The 17,471-nt window shown below is 38.8% G+C and overlaps 1 protein-coding gene across 2 annotated transcripts in view; it reads right to left on the minus strand.

Annotated features, from left to right (window-relative positions):
- Positions 1–5,790: 5,790 nt before the first annotated feature.
- The window catches only part of tsku (tsukushi small leucine rich proteoglycan homolog (Xenopus laevis)), a 17,400-nt gene continuing 5,719 nt past the window's right edge, over positions 5,791–17,471 (minus strand). The window contains exons 1-3 of one of the 2 annotated variants that reach the window (XM_061972052.2): positions 12,993–13,085; positions 11,717–12,028; positions 5,791–6,850 (exon numbers count right to left, since the gene is read on the minus strand). In XM_061972052.2, the coding sequence (XP_061828036.1) occupies positions 6,107–6,850; positions 11,717–12,022 (1,050 nt within the window). In that variant the 5' untranslated portion in view covers positions 12,023–12,028; positions 12,993–13,085 and the 3' untranslated portion in view covers positions 5,791–6,106. Of the gene's footprint in view, positions 6,851–11,716; positions 12,029–12,992; positions 13,086–17,471 lie in introns of those variants that run through there. The other variant, XM_061972051.2, reaches the window with a different exon arrangement.

The following is a 17,471-nucleotide window of genomic DNA, read 5'->3' on the forward strand; positions in this document are numbered from 1 at the left end:
TTGAAAACCAAATGATTTTAATCAGCAGTGGATAGTAGTTTGTGATTTTGTTAAAGTACCAGTCGAGTGGAAAAAACAAGTTGCCTCTATATTGAAGCTATTATCATATATGTCTGATTTATGACACCAAAAGGCTTCCAAAGTTTGCGAATAAATAGATATGATCAAAATAGTATCAATCTTACAGAGATTCCAGAGCCATTTTGAGAGATAATAGGGAAGCTAGTCACGTGAGCGTGTGACGCCGCGCTAGAAACCAAAGATCTCTTCCCAATCAACAACAATGCTAATCAAGCAGACTTAGTGAGAGCCAACAATGATTACTTTGCTAAAAAATGATGATCCAGGACCTTATATTTTTGAGCCCTAACACAAAGAGGATGAGTAATAAGTTTTAGAAGCCGAGTGATGGATGCAGTTTCATTATGACACTAGCATCCGCAGCATTGTTAGGTGCTACGCATATAAACTTAACAATACCAAACCATATTAAAACAAACACTTTCTGTAATATTTGCTCTCTCGCTGGGATGCCGACCGACGGGACGCTCACATAATTCCGTTTGGATAAAGATTCAATCGCAACCCTCACAAAAGGTTAAAAAAAGGTTCCCAAAAAAAAGGTCTTGCGGGGTCTGTTTTGCCATTTCAGGGGATGTCAAAGCCGACCAGCCTCTCAGACCATGGCCACATTTGTCTACTACCAGGTGACAGATGCATGACTTCCATCCATCCATCTATTTTCTACCGCTTATTCCCTTTGGGGTCGCGGGCGGAAGACGGGGTACACCCTGGACAAGTCGCCACCTCATCGCAGGGTCAACACAGATAGACAGACAACATTCACATCCACACACTAGGGCCAATTTCGTGTTGCCAATCAACTTATCCCCAGGTGCATGTCTTTGGAGGTGGGATGAAGCCGGAGTACCCGGAGGGAACCAACGCAGTCACGGGGAGGACACGCAAACTCCACACAGAAAGATCCCGAGCCCGGGATTGAACCCAAGACTACTCAGGACCTTTGTATTGTGAGGCAGATGCACTAACCCCTCTACCACCGTGCTGCCCAGATGCATGACTTATAATCTAGAATTTTCTTTTAGCAAGTTTGAGACAAAGCAGAAGCCGTCGTCGTGTGTCAACAATAGGAGCATAAGCTAGCATTAGCTCACTGCTATCAATTCTCCGCTAAAATAGTTCGTCTGCATTGGCGCTTACGATACCACTATCAATACCGCTATGTTTGGTTAATTTTCAGGTCACGACATGTAAATGGAATATTGTTGGCAGTTTCTAGATGTTTTCATATAGTATAAGTATAATGAGCGCAACAAAGGACCTTTGATCTGTTGAATCAATTGTTGATATTTATTTACGATTTCGAATGCATAAAAAAAGGCAAACATACTTATGTGTTTTTGTCTTACATAAGGATTGTGAATTATAAACACCACATCTCGTTCCAATGTTTGACTGATCTGATAACATTGTCAGAGTGCAGAAGCATTAATACTGTGACGTCAATCTCCGAAAATAGCTGAAGGTGTTAAGAGCACAATATTCAAAATAGCTGACTGAATTTGTGGCATTGTGTGATTTTTTAAACAGTGTTTTCACATACTTTGCGGATTGTAAATACAATTGGATATGGTTTTAATGGATTTATGGATGGTTTTTGCACTCTACTGGTACTTGAAGTTATTGTGTACTATTGACTTTGTTCTGCTCAAACAATTATATCCCAGCAGGCACAGAACTTTAAAACAACGTTGAGAACTTGGTGAAATAGGTTCTGACTTTGAGCAACTCAAACTTATCGTTGGAACAACATGCTTTTTGATGACGTTTAATCAATGTTGGGTTCTGACGTTGATTTGACCATTTAATTTTGATCATTTTCCAACCAACATTTTACAACACAAACATTGAAACAACATGCTTTTTGACTATGTTTATTCAACAACATTAGACATCGACATAAATTTACAAATACAACTATTTTACAACATTGTTTCAAAGTCAGTTTTAAAGGACATGTATGTATAATCAACGTTGTATCAATGCCCTGTGCCTGCTGGGATGTAATAGACAAGAGTAAGAAACCAGCGTAAATATTGGGTTGATATTGTTAAACTATCAAGAGCACTCACCCTAAATAAATGGAAACATTTACAGTTAATGATCGGCATTGATATCACTTATGGATGATCGATATCAGAACCGGTAGCATAAAACCCTGATCATAACATCCCTACCTGATACCTCCATATAAAGCTCACAGGTGACCATACCATTCACTATGTGACTGGCAAGTACGGTCGTCGCCACAAAACTAAGTGAGCCCTTGGATTTACTAAGGTTTCAGAACCTTCAAGTCTCCAACAGCAGTTGTCTCGCAAGTGGTGGAGGAGAACAGCGTCAGTCGGGCTGGTGTGGTTTTAGGCGGACCTCAACTGTAATTGAGTCATCCGGCAGCTCGCTGTAAGGACCCCGCCCAGAACCGGAACATCTCCATCCCCAATTGTGCCGGTAGAGAAGGCGGGTGACCAAAATGTGTGGATCTCAGGCTGTTGTGCAATCAATCAGTCTCAACTTTCACATTTTTACACCACTTCTAAATTTAAAGCGGTCAAGTTATAGAACGTCATGAGATTTCCACAAGATTTTAATTCCTCACGTCTCAATGTTAGGAAGTCCATGTATGACAACTTGCAACTTACTCAGTGACCACTGCTGCTTAGTCACTTATTCTTGACAATGGCTGCCAGAAAATGTTTTTCCTTTCCCGATGCAAGAATGTGGTATCTAAACTAGAGTAAAGGGAAGAGTTTGGGGTTTTTTGGGGAAAGAAAGACCTACAGTACCTCAGGATGATTATGTTTCATGAACAAAGCACATTTCAGTGCCCGATTATTCAATATTCATCAAATAATGTATTGTTCTTCACTATTTGCTGGTAGCCATTAAAGCACATAACCGGTTTGGACAGGAATGTCTCTATGCGAAAGCAGGTACAACAGAGCAGCAATCGCAGCGTTTGATGTCAGATTGTTTCGGTAAAGAGAAGGCAGATTTGTCTTGTACACAACTTTGAGATTTATGGAATATTTTGTTAAAATGAACTTACTATAGAGCCCCAAAAGAATGGGGTTCTTTGGTAATAACACATTTTTAATGCACCAGAAATTAGTAGGATAGGACACCTTTAAACAAGTAAATGAGGACTGAATCTGTGTCTGTGAGTTTGAACCAAATAGTCTTAGCTGTACCCTAAATATGATGTGAGAAAGAAGGCGTCACTTACGTTCAAATTTTCCTGGTATTTTTAAGACCGACACACCCTGTCATGTCACAGTGTCACCAGACACTTTGTCATTCAAAATGATAAATATAAAGTAGTCAATCTTTCATTGTGTCAGTTTGAACCGACACACCTAAACATCAGTGGCGCTTCACACGGAGGCATGAGAACATTTCAGTTTAATACTCATATGTATATATTTGCAAAAATACATACAGCATAGTTGAAATCCATACAAATATGAATCGCATGTCATGTGATTGTACTACACATTACATCTTTATGATTTTCAGACATTCAAACATTGCAGTCTTGAGGCCAAGCGCTGAGCCTTACTTCAGTCCACAGGAAAAGTTTACGTGCATTGTCATAGTTCATTGGCCAAATGTGTTTATTGAAATAGCAAACGGGAAATGCTGGTCATTGTGGTCCACCGTTTGTTTTCTTCTCCATGCAACAGAAAACTTGCAAAATGAAGAGCACACTTGGAAATGTTGAAGAGCTGACCTTTTGGAAGTAAGGTCAATATAAAATGGTCCTTATGGTGTGTGAAGAGTTATTTTCACTTAAGTCACTTAAAAGGGTGATATTATGTTTTTTTCTACATTTAAAACACTTCCTTGTGGTCTACATAAAATGTAATGGTGGTGCTTTGGTCCAAATTTTGCATGGATTATGTTTTACAGACTATCTTCAAGCCGCTTTGTGACCGTCTTATTTACCTGCTGTAGTCTCCCTTTCGGCGCAAAGCTCTGCGGGTTAACCTCTACCATATATGGAGATATCCGCTAACGTAACTAAGGCAAAATTTCCAGTCACGTCTTAAAACTCCAAACGGCTTGTTTGGAGCAAGTTTGAAAGAAGGTAAAATTGTTTTATAAATATATCTGCAATGCCTCCATGGCTTGATTTCAAATTTTCGGGACTTACAGTATGTGGATCCTAAATACACAAAACCAGGTAACAAAAGTTGGTTTTGGCATGATACAAATAAACAACAAATAAAAGCAATGCATTGCTGTAACCAAACTAGCAAAACAAATCACTCAATAAATCAACTGTGGGACAGCTTCGTCGGTTCTGCTTAAAAGGGTATTCTTCAAAACGATGCATTATGGCACTTAATGCTTAGGCTAGCTGGTGGGCGTAGGAGGACTTTAAACAGGGTCAAACTCACAGTTGCCCACTTTTTTACAGCCTCCATACTAAGCTATCAGTCATACAGTTCCAATAAAACTATATGGTTTGTACAAATTACCATATTGACCAGACTATAAGACACAATTTTCTTGATCGAGGTCTAGAAATGTATTCATGCAAACCAGACTGTGGCAGTGACCAAATTTTCCCCATATATTTATGTGTGTGTGTGTGTGATATATAGATATCTATATCTATATACATATATATAGATATAGATATCTATATATGTATACCGTATTTTTCGGACTATAAGTCGCTCCGGAGTATAAGTCGCACCGGCCGAAAATGCACAATAAAGAAGGAAAAAAACATATATACGTCGCACTGGAGTATAAGTCGCATTTTGGGGGGAAATTTATTTGATAAAATCCAACACCAAGAATAGACATTTGAAAGGCAATTTAAAATAAATAAAGAATAGTGAACAACAGGCTGAATAAGTGTACGCCATATGACGCGCAAATAACCAACTGAGAACGTGCCTGGTATGTAAACGCAACACATCATGGCAAGAGTCATTCAAATAACTAACATATAGAACATGCTATACGTTTACCAAACAATCTGTCACTCCCGATCGCTAAATCCCATGAAATCTTCCTCCCCGGTGTCGCCTCTGGTATGCGCCGTTTCCTTTCTTTCTGCTGCTCGATCGCCGTTTTCTGCTGCATATTTCACTACGTCCGGCTTGTAATCTGCAGTATATGATTTCCTTTTCGGTGCCATTTTAGTTCAGCCCTTCTCAGTTTTTATAAGTTACCGCCAATTTTGAAATAATCCATTTTAATAGCTACGGATGTAGCAGCAGTTAGCATACCATGACCCACAATGCACTTCTGCCATGACGCACAATGCACTTCTGCCATGACCAGCCCCCGCCGAATTCTTATTGGTTGACGTGTGTGACGATTGCTGACGTGTGTGTGACGATTGCGGACATTTGCTTCGTCTCTTACGCGAATGAGATAAATATTATTATTTGATATTTTACGGTAATGTGTTAATAGTTTCACACATAAATCGCTCCGGAGTATATGTCGCACCCCTGGCCAAACTATGAAAAAAACTGTGACTTATAATCCGAAAAATACGGTGTGTGTATGTGTATATATATATATATATATATATATATATATATATATATACACACATATATATATATATATATATATATATATATATATATATATATACACACACACATATATATATATATATATATATATATATATATATATATATATATATATATATATATATATATATATATATATATATATATATATATATATATATATTTATTTATTTATTTGTATTTTTTTTTGGGCGGGGTTATCATATATTCGGGTCAACATGGTAATTAAAAAATGTAGTGGTCAATTGCTATAAAATATGTTTGCTATTTGGAGCCATCTGCAGATGACCTAGAAACATTGTATTTTTTATATAAGTGCATAAGATGTAGAAAGTGAAACTTTACAGTTGTAGATGTATATAATATTTTATGTTGTGTTTATGATTGCTACCATTAACAGTATATTTTACTGTATTTGAATAAAGGCACAACGCTGGCGTAAAGGCGGATCCTCTTTGGCAGGATCACAAGACAACACCATCCACATTGCAGTTCAGAACCTCGTTGTGTTGCGCTTGACCCAGCTGCCGATGAAACTGTCCCTGTTTCTGGGTCCTCCAGCAGCGGATGTTCTGTCCTAGCATAATGCTCTTCATACTGGGGAGCTGCGTGAGCATGTTATTTGGTAAGGACGTCACCCCAGATCCGAATAAATTAAGCTCCTGCAGAGAGTTCAGTCCGCTGAAAATGTCCGGGCTCAGTGTTTTTAGCTTGGGATTGTTTGACAGATCTAAGACCTGGAGGCTCTGGAGGCCTCTCAATCCATGTGCTTTGATTTCTTGAAGCTGCTGAAGGCCACTGAGGGTCAAATAAACCAAATCTTTCAGGTGAGCAAAATCCCCTTCCTTGATGACGCTGATAGGGTTGCCATCCAGATTTAAGTACCTTAATGTCTCAAGTCCTGCTAATAGCGGTATACTCGATAGGCGGTTTGCTGTCAGATTCAGGCTTTGAATGTGCACAAAATGTGCATGCTGCGTCGCCGAAATGGATGCGAGCTTATTATGCGACAGATCCACGCTGAGGGGCTTGCTGTTAACTTTGGCAGCAAAGGCGTCCATGTTGAAGTCCTGTAAGCTGTTGTGGCTCAGGTCAACTTCGGCCAGAGGGAGGCCAAAGAAGCAGCTCGGTGGGAGGCTCTCTAAATCGTTGTGGCTTAGATCCAGAGTCTCCAGGTAACGCAGCTTTGACAAAGCCCTGGGACTTACCTGGAAAACATCAGCAAGGTAAGAGACATTTACAAAATAAATTTGGGAAAAAGTAATTACGGCTGTAACATTTTGTATTTACTGCTTGTTCCTTTTACACAGAACCTGGAGAATGAAGGATATTGCCAAAACTATCACTGTCCCGCCCCAATTTGTAGGTTAGCTTCAACTCCTCGCATTGACTCAATGATTTTCAAACAGACCAGAAACCCAGAAAAAAAAGTGCAGAACTCCTGGCATTAGTAAGCTGTAGGGTGGGGTCGATAAAACGATATCAATATAAACCGCGATATCAATATAAACCGCGATAGACACGTAATCAATATCAATAAAAAATGTGGTCAATAAAACCTTGGATATACAAACCCCGTTTCCATAGGAGTTGGGAAATTGTGTTGGATGTAAATATGAACGGAATACAATGATTTGCAAATCCTTTTCAACCCATATTCAATTGAATGCACTACAAAGACAAGATATTTGATGTTCAAACTCAAACTTTATTTTTTTGCAAATAATAATTAACTTAGAATTTCATGGCTGCAACATGTGCCAAAGTAGTTGGGAAAGGGCATGTTCACCACTGTGTTACATGGCCTTTCCTTTTAACAACACTCAGTAAACGTTTGGGAACTGAGGAGACACATTTTTTAAGCTTCTCAGGTGGAATTCTTTCCCATTCTTGCTTGATGTACAGCTTAAGTTGTTCAACAGTCCGGGGGTCTCCATTGTGGTATTTTAGGCTTCATAATACGCCACACATTTTCAATGGGAGACAGGTCTGGACTACAGGCAGGCCAGTCTAGTACCCGCACTCTTTTACTATGAAGCCACGTTGATGTAACACATGGCTTGGCATTGTCTTGCTGAAATAAGACCATCGTAACGTTGCTTGGATGGCAACATATGTTGCTCCAAAACCTGTATGTACCTTTCAGCATTAATGGCACCTTCACAGATGTGTAAGTTACCCATGTCCTGGGCACTAATACACCCCCATACCATCACAGAGGCTGGCTTTTCAACTTTGCGCCTATAACAATCCGGATGGTTCTTTTCCTCTTTGGTCCGGAGGACACGACGTCCACAGTTTCCAAAAACAATTTGAAATGTGGACTCGTCACACCACAGAACACTTTTCCACTTTGTATCAGTCCATCTTAGATGAGCTTAGGCCCAGCGAAGCAGACGGCGTTTCTGGGTGTTGTTGATAAACGGTTTTCGCCTTGCATAAGAGAGTTTTAACTTGCACTTACAGATGTAGCGACCAACTGTACTTACTGACAGTGGGTTTCTGAAGTGTTCCTGAGCCCATGTGGTGATATCCTTTACACACTGATGTCGCTTGTTGATGCAGTACAGCCTGAAGGATCGAAGGTCACGGGCTTAGCTGCTTACGTGCAGTGATTTCTCCAGATTCTCTGAACCCTTTGATGATATTACGGACCGTAGATGGTGAAATCCCTAAATTCCTTGCAATAGCTGGTTGAGAAAGGTTTTTCTTAAACTGTTCAACAATTTGCTCACGCAGTTGTTGACAAAGGGGTGTACCTCGCCCCATCCTTGTTTGTGAATGATTCAGCATTTCATGGAATCTACTTTTATATCCAATCATGGCACCCACCTGTTCCCAATTTGCCTGTTCACCTGTGGGATGTTCCAAATAAGTGTTTGATGAGCATTCCTCAACTTTATCAGTATTTATTGCCACCTTTCCCAACTTCTTTGTCACGTGTTGCTGGCATCAAATTCTAAAGTTAATGATTATTTGCAAAAAAAAAATGTTTATCAGTTTGAACATCAAATATGTTGGCTTTGTAGCATATTCAACTGAATATGGGTTGAAAAGGATTTGCAAATCATTGTATTCCATTTATATTTACATCTAACACAACTTCCCAACTCATATGGAAATGGGGTTTGTACAATACACTGTATTTTCTGGACTATAAAGCATATGGTATTATATTTGTGTCTTAATATTGAGGTCGCAAAGGCAGTTTGTTATGTATTTTGTGCACAATGAAAGTGTTTGCTATTATCTATATTAAAACTCAATAATTAGTGCTGTCTGCTGTCAGATGGATGCACTCTCTCCCGCCCCCTCTCTTATGCTCTCTCAACCTCACCCTTCTGCACATTCAACATTTTTTTCTACACTCCCTCAGATTTCTGCTCTGCGCTCGCGCAAGTTTAGACACAGTGTTATACTTGTATCAAAAAGGCAACCAATCAGAGAACTGGACAAATGTACTCTGATTGGCTTCTTCTTTACAATTAGGGAGATGGTGCCACCCTCTAATGGAGAAAAAAAAGAATCGTTTAAATGCAGTTTGAGCACAGCATCATAATATATGACCCAATCCAAACAACTTTCCCGACTCATGGTGTAAAATAACTGTAACCAACAAATAAAGTCAACATGCGGTCGTACATAACACACCTCCTGCTCATTTAACTTTGTGGATATTATAAAAAACGTACATATATAATTTAAAATTACACATTTAAAGTCGATTACAGTGCATGATGGGTAATATATAAGAAACACCCTCTTCACACTTTCCCATGTTCTGCGCATTTTAGCTGCTTCATATTTTAGATTGATTACAAAACTTAAGAAGGTTGTCAGAGAATTAACCAAGGTAGGAGTCAAACTTTCACATACACTTAATGTTCAATGTTTTATCGTTTTTACTTCATATTACATTGTCGTCACGGTCTGACATGGTGGTGGTTGTTAAGGTTGCAGTAGTTTAATTATGTGTTGTTCAGTCTGTTATAAAAAAAAAGTGTTGTACTGTGTGTATTTGTGTAAGCTTGTATTTGTATGTGTGTGCATGTGTACACATGTACGTACACATTGGTATGTATAGGCTATATATATATATATATATATATATATATATATATATATATATATATATATTGGTAGTTTACATGCAATCTGCTTTCGGCCGCCAGCCAAATTTTTTTTTCCCAATGCGTTCCCCAAGTCAAAAAGTTTGGACACCACTGGTCTAAACAAAAGGGCAATGCAGCGAACTCGTCCAAATGATGGCGCTATAGCACAAACAGTAACACACCTATTCAGTGTCTTGGCTTGTTTTTTTGTTAAAAACTATTTGCATTATGGCCATCAGCCAAGAAAAATCTATAAATTAGCCGCACCGTTTTAAAAGCCGCATGGTTCAAAGCATAGAAAAAAAGTGGCGGCTTATAGTCTGGAATTTAACAATATATTTTTGGGGGGGAGGGTCGCAAGAAAACAGAAAGAATTAAGCATGTTTGGTTGTATGAACAAAGGCACTCACGGTCTGGTAACCTAGCAAAACAGGAAGTGGTCAGTGAGAAATGGGAGGGACACGCTAAACAGTGAATAGCGTAACAGTGTCAACTATCGTGTTTGGTTCATCATCATCATCATCTTGCTATCTTCGCTGTTGATTCTTTACATTGAGTGAGAAGAAAAACTAAAAGTGAGTGCTGCAGAGAGCGAATAAATTGTCGATAAAACAGGAAGTCACCTCGACAGTGGGCACTTTTTTTGAGTTTTTTTCCTTCGCCACGCTCATTTTTTCTTTTCAACCATCCTCCTTTCCCTATTTGGATGTATGGAAACAACAGGTAGGAAATAAAGTGCAGGACTGTAAAAATAAAGTAAACAACTAAATATAACAAATAATAAATTGAAACAATAAATTTAAATAATATTTACTGCATGCATTTCAATACTTACACAAAAATAACAGACCAAATTAAATGTTACACAGACCACATAACTTATTGGCAGTTAACCTAAAAAAATATATATTCTCAGGTTTTTCTATGTTTCCATGTCCACACTTTGCACTATCTGGTTACACTTTTGTTACTCAAGTTATTGTTGAGTGTTTATTGTGAGTTTAGAATTTTGTTTGCATTGATTGATTGATTGTTTTCCACGGTTGTGTTGACATTTCCTTTCTTTTCTGCCTTGATAGCTGAGGGGATTATAATCAGAAAAAGGTTTATTTGAAAAAAATGTTTTAACATTTAATATGTTTTTCTCTTGGTCCATACTTTCCGTAGGTAATACAAAATTTCAATAATTTACGATGTCGACAAATATAAAAAACTTATATCATAATACAGTTTTCAGCCATATCGACCGGCTCTTGTACGCCATATGAAAAGGGCTGACGTTTCCTTGACTAACTACAGTTCTTAGCCACTTTCACACAGCTATCAAAGCCGTAACATTGCGCAAATTTTTCCGCCTGTGCCTTTCATACAAAACCAAGCAAAGCAAATAGTGAAAATTAGCCGCTAGTGAGTGTGCACGTGATAAACACGGTTAGACGTTTACAGGAAGTACATTCGGGGACATTACACACTATTGAGCTGTGTGGTCCAGTGGCTAAAAACTGCCAAAGAGCTCACAGAGAAAAAAGTAATTACTTGAGCAGAATTATGAGTTCATAAAGACCTTTCGCTCCTAAGCCCATACCATACCCCAGTAGCACAAATACTGCGAATTCCGAGGTAAACTGTAACAAGCACAAGCAAAAACATTAAAAAACAGAACGGCATGCATGCAATCAAGATAGTTTGAGCTGAGTGATAAGACGCTCACTGTTGACTCATGCTGTAGATCATTTTAACAGAAAATACTTGCTGGTTCACATTCATCTTAAGTTCAACCAAACAGATTGAACCAAAAAATGTCAACAAGAACGCAGTACGTCAACGAAACCCAAACCATAAGGTAGAAATTAAAACTGGCAAGATTCAACACATTGCGGCCAAGGAGAGCAATGACACGCGTACAAGTGTGATTAAAGGTCAAAATGCATACATGATGGTAAGTCAACAACTAGGACTCACCATTGTAATGTGGTTGCTGCTGAGGTCCAAGCTAACAAGAGTGGTGTACCCAGGACCTGCTAGCATGGTGTCACTGAGCGGGCCCATGGCATTGGAGGATAAGTCGAGATAGGCAGTGTCCAGTGGAATAGGGATGGGCATGGCGGCGCCGGGACCCAACCCGCTGCAGTCTACTCCTGTCAGGCTGAAACTGTCGAAAAGGCCAAAGTTTTCCACTTCGCAACGGCAGCCAGGGTGGCAGTTCTTGACCAAGGTGGAGTGGACACCCGACATCAGCAGCAGGCCAAGCCACAGGAAGAGCCCCATTATGGTCTGTAGACAGAAGACATTATTTAAGAACACGTAATAAACACATGAGGTCAGACAGGGCGGAATTCAGTGGAACCTTCAGGGATTGAACCGATGTCATGCATAATGTCAAAAAAGACTTCAGCCCAGTTAGCATTAAGGGATTACCGCAATATGTTTGCATTTCTTTGGCTTTTTAAAAAGGTACCAGTAAAGGCAAAAAAGCAAAAAGTGATGACCATAGAACCGAAAAAGGAGCCTACTGCTATGTCGTGTAAGAGCGGCATACTATGTTGGTTGTCCTGACTGCTCAGTACTGTGAAGCTACAGTGACTTGATGCAAGAACAAAAAATAGCACACCTCTGCGTTGTGCATTATTGTGAAGACACTCACCTCTCTGCAAGTAACAATGGTGAGTACACAATATATTATTTAATGAGTTTTATTATTCAGAAGTTGACTTTTTTGTTCACTGTAACAGCTAAGAAAGGTGTCGACACACCTTCTGCAAGTCATTTAAAGGATTCACGGCAAATAATTCACAGGGTGAGTACCTTTGTTTTATTTTTTACACTATACAATTACAGTTGTACAATTGTTACTTAGCAATGGCTATACACAGACTATGACGCTGGAAAATACTAACTTAATTTGCATTACTGTGAATGGGGGAAAGTTTTCAAACACAAACTAATTGCCATGATTCAAACTGATTCACGATTTGTTGATGTCTTCTATTCAATAAATCACTGACTCGACAACATTATTGTACGGTACTGTATTGTAAATGCAGGCCATTAAAATACGCCCAAATTCCACTTAACTGCTCGTTCACAAAAAGTCACAGATAGGAGAGTACTTGAGAATCGTAAAACCATACATGTGAACAATATCAGCAGATCATTTTTATCCAGAAAAACATTACATTGTCTGAAAACACTTTAAAGATATCAATAAAAGATATGAAATAAAGCCCAGCAGCCTTACTTGTACCGCTTGTGCCCTCTCCCTATCTGTGCTTTGGGTATTTTGAAGTGAGAGATGAACAACTCAGCCCCTTCAACTTAAAAAAAGAAAAAGTGTGCTCCCTCTGATGAATATGAAAACCAGAGGTTCAGAGGTTAAGAGTTGTGTAATGGGGGAGGGAAACAAAGAATCATGGTTAAGTTGTCCTGCCATGACACAGCAAGCCAAAGATAAAATCAACACTCTTGCGTGAGAAACTATAACTGAAATATGAAGCAATACCCTATGTAGTTGCATAAGTTATGCATTTGTGATGGATTTAAATACATTGTTTCAATATAAGATATGGGAGGGGACTGGGTAAAACAAAGTCCCACCCTTCAAACAAATCCACAGTAAAAAGTCAACACGGTGACAAGTTATTCAGTGTATTGAAAAGGTACTACTAACGTTATTCATCTGTTCTTATGTAACAGCCTGAGTGCCACTGGATCAACAGTCACTGCAGTTCAAAGTCCACTTCTACCGGTTCTTGTGACCCTTCAACTCCAAACAGTCCATTCAGCAAACTGTTTTATATAACTTTTACAGACACTTAACTCAATATCAAACAAAACAAAAAAGTTGGTATTTTTTGTGTGTCAATACATTTCTATGATCGCCACACACATCTATAATAATAATAATAATAACTGGGATTTATATAGCGCTTTTCTAAGTACCCAAAGTCGCTTTACATGTAGAACCCATCAATCATTCACACCTGGTGGTGGTAAGCTACTTTCATAGCCACAGCTGCCCTGGGGTAGACTGACGGAAGCGTGGCTGCAATTTGCGCCAACGGCCCCTCCGACCACCACCAATCATTCATCATTCAGTTCACCGGTGTGAGTGGCATCGGGGGCAAAGGGTGAAGTGTCCTGCCCAAGGACACAACGGCAGCGATTTTTTTGGATGGTAAGAGGCGGGGAGCGAACCTGCAACCCTCAGGTTTCTGGCACGGTTGCTCTACCCACTACGCCATGCCGCCACATCTTGCAGACACACTAACGTTTTCTGGTTGGCATCAGTACAAAGACTTTAAAATGCACTCCCACTTAGCCAACCAAAGTCAAATAACAATCATGGTTTCCCCTTAAAGTAATTGAATGTGGTGCGCCGCCACAGCATTTTTATTGCCGCCACACAAAGAAACTCAAAAGAAATCACACAAAGTATGACGCTATTTTTAACTATTACCAATATGACGATAATAAAGGGCACAATTCCCGTACAACACTTTTGTCTCATGAGTCGGCGCTTCCACGAACACAGAACACTTCCTCATTCTCCGCCAATTAACTTTCTGGCAGAGACGGCGTTTTTGCTAACTTGGGAAAACTGACATCAAATCCAAACCACACGAACATAAAACATTAACATTAGATGGTCGTTACAGTATGAATTGATACAGTATATATAGCCTATTATTTGCGCACTATTGACAAGTGATGTACTGCAAACTTGATCACCGAAAAAAGACTATGATCATCGAATACCACGGTGGAAGCACCAAATCCGAATTTGTGGCAAGCTGACACAAATAAATATACAAAAACAAAGGTCAATTTTTTTAAGGCAGCAGGCTTCTTCTTCGACACGCAAGTCTTATGCCGTGCAGTAGGGCTGGGCAATATTTCGATATGCGCGATATATCGCGGGTTTGTCACTGTGCGATATAGAAAATGACTATATCGTGAGTATGCGTTCTCACGCAGTTGCTTTTAGCTGCGGGCATTAAACTACAGGCTCTCCTTGCTCTTTCCTGTCTCTCCTTCTCACAGACAGCAAGCGCATCTTCTTACACACGTCACATACTGTCACGATATACGTCACATTTGTATACGCCCTCGCTGAGCAGAGAGGTAGCAGCATGGGTAACGTTAGCTGTGATGCTAGCAGTAATACGAGCGAAAGAAGGTGCGAATCTGGTAACAAATGAAGGAATAATTCATTCCCCCAAAAAACGCTCTTACACGACATAGCAGCATCGTCTGGCGGTGGTTTGGCTTCAAGTGGGAATATGTCGAACAGACAACCGTAATTTGTCAAGTGTGGGGCGAAAGCGTTGCTATAAAATGTAGCATTACTGCTAATATGTAGCATCATTTGAAAAGTCACCTGTTAAAGTTAAAGTACCAATGATTGTCACACACACTAGCGAGAGAATGAACAGTGCTTACTCCGCACGTCAATCTCTCCGTTCAGTGCCACACGCCCACACCATCAAAATGCCGAGGCAAACATTTTCAGATCAACACTGTATGAAAAAAATAGTGATTTTTTTAGTTGTGATTTCCTTCTCTGCATGAAAGTTTAAAACGAGCATATAATAATGCAGTATGAACAAGAATGTTTTAATGTAGACACATAGAATCATCATACTGCTGTGATTATATGCATCAAGTGTTCATTCAAGGCTAAGGCAAAATATCGAGATATATAGTGTGTATCGCGATATGGCCTTAAAATATCGCGATATTAAAAAAAGGCCATATTGCCCAGCCCTAACGTGCAGCTACACGCAGGGCCATGTCCAGATGGGAACGTTTTGTGGGTTTTTTTTGCCGAGTTGGTTAAAAATACATGTTGAATCAGTCACGACCTGGCGGGACTGCATCACTGGGTGAAAACGATGTTATACATGTGTCACACGTACTGTACATGCATGCCGTTGTAAACAAACAGACAGACACGATCACATATTTTGGCAAAAAATTGTGCCGTTTGTTTGAACTCGACCTGAGCGTCCAGACTGCACTCGCATCAGATATATATTGGATTTATGACCACATACGAAAGAGAGCTGAGTAGGATTTGAAAGAATCAGAATTGCACTGTTCACAGTGACATTAAATACAATCAAATACATGTTGCATATGGTTGGGCAATATGGCTGAAAACGATACGAAGTATTTTATATCGGTTGATATCGATAATTATAGATTTTTTTTAATGACCTATAAAAAATGAGGACCAGCAGAAAAATATTACATGTAAACGTTTTCATTTAAAATGCAACCTTCCTCTGATTATAATCTCCTCAGCTATCAAGGCAGAAAGGAAATATCATCACAACCATGGAAAACACTCAAACAATGTGAACAATAAACTCTTAAAATGAAGATGGAAAAATAAGGCATAAGTAAGAAATGCTTAATAAAGTGTAACAAAATAGTGCAAAGTGTAAAAATATCAACATAGAGAAACCTGAGGATAAGCACTTTCTGCAGGATTACTGCAAGGAAGTTACAGCTGTGTAACATTTAATTTTGTCCGTTATTCTTATTTTACAAATTATGTTATGCTGTAATTATTATTTAAATATTATTGGACCAAATGACCTATTTTAAAGTAGCAAATTTGTTATCATTTGTAAATTATTTTTTATGTATACAGTCCTGCACTTTAGTTCCCACTTGTGGTTTCCAAATACCCTAATAAGGAACGGACAAGCGTTGAAAAAAAAAGATGAAAAGATGGTCTGTTTTAAAAAATCCCAAAACGTGCCATACGTTCGAGGTGACTTTTCCTGTTTTTTCGACAATTTATTTGCTCTTTGCAGCACTCATTTTTAGTTTCTCTTCTCACTCAATGTAAAGGATCAACAGCGAGACAGCAAGATGGCGCAACCAAACTGATACCTTTAGCTTGTCCCTCCCATTGCTCACTGACCACTTCCTGTTTTGTTAGGTTACCTGAGCACGAGTTTGTTAGTTCATGCAACCAACCTTGTTTTGTAACTTCCGGTTTCTTCCGACTAAAAAAAATACATATGTATTGAACCTTTTTATAGAACACATTTTTTATTGATATTGAGTACTTGCCTGTCGCCATATGTATCGATATCGAAATCACTCAGCCTTAATGTCACCTATGGGCAAAAAAATCTGAATTGACCCGCAGTGAGAACATAGCCCTACATCAGGGATATTAAATCGGCTACATCATCATATCAATATATTGAAACACATGTATACAATTTTTATCATAAGAATCATTATCAACTTTGATGATTATTAGTGATGTCATATATTTTTTTTAAATCTGTTTTGGCCAAATAGTAGCGACTTAAAACATTTATTATGCACTTGTCATTCACCATTGTTAAATCAGTGTCAAATAGTGTTTTAATATTTATTTTTACACTTGTTTTACAATATTTATTTCCTTTTTTTTTAAAGAATACATTTTTGAAAATCAGTTTTTAGGCTATACCAATGCAACCAGAAGAGCTTGTCTCACCTATAAACTGTTTTATAAAAAGTTTCATTAGAATTATTACACCAAATAACACATAGTGAAAATCGGTTTGAATGGGGAACGGTGTCGAATCGAGAATTGATTCTGAATCGAATAGTCACCCCAGGAATCGAAATTGGATCAAATCGATAGGTGACTAAAGATTCATACCCCTACAGCAGACGATTCCCATTATTCGCTGGGAGTAATTGCGTCAAA

The sequence above is a fragment of the Nerophis lumbriciformis genome, linkage group LG17 (assembly GCF_033978685.3).
Source record: "Nerophis lumbriciformis linkage group LG17, RoL_Nlum_v2.1, whole genome shotgun sequence".
Classification (NCBI taxonomy): domain Eukaryota; kingdom Metazoa; phylum Chordata; class Actinopteri; order Syngnathiformes; family Syngnathidae; genus Nerophis; species Nerophis lumbriciformis.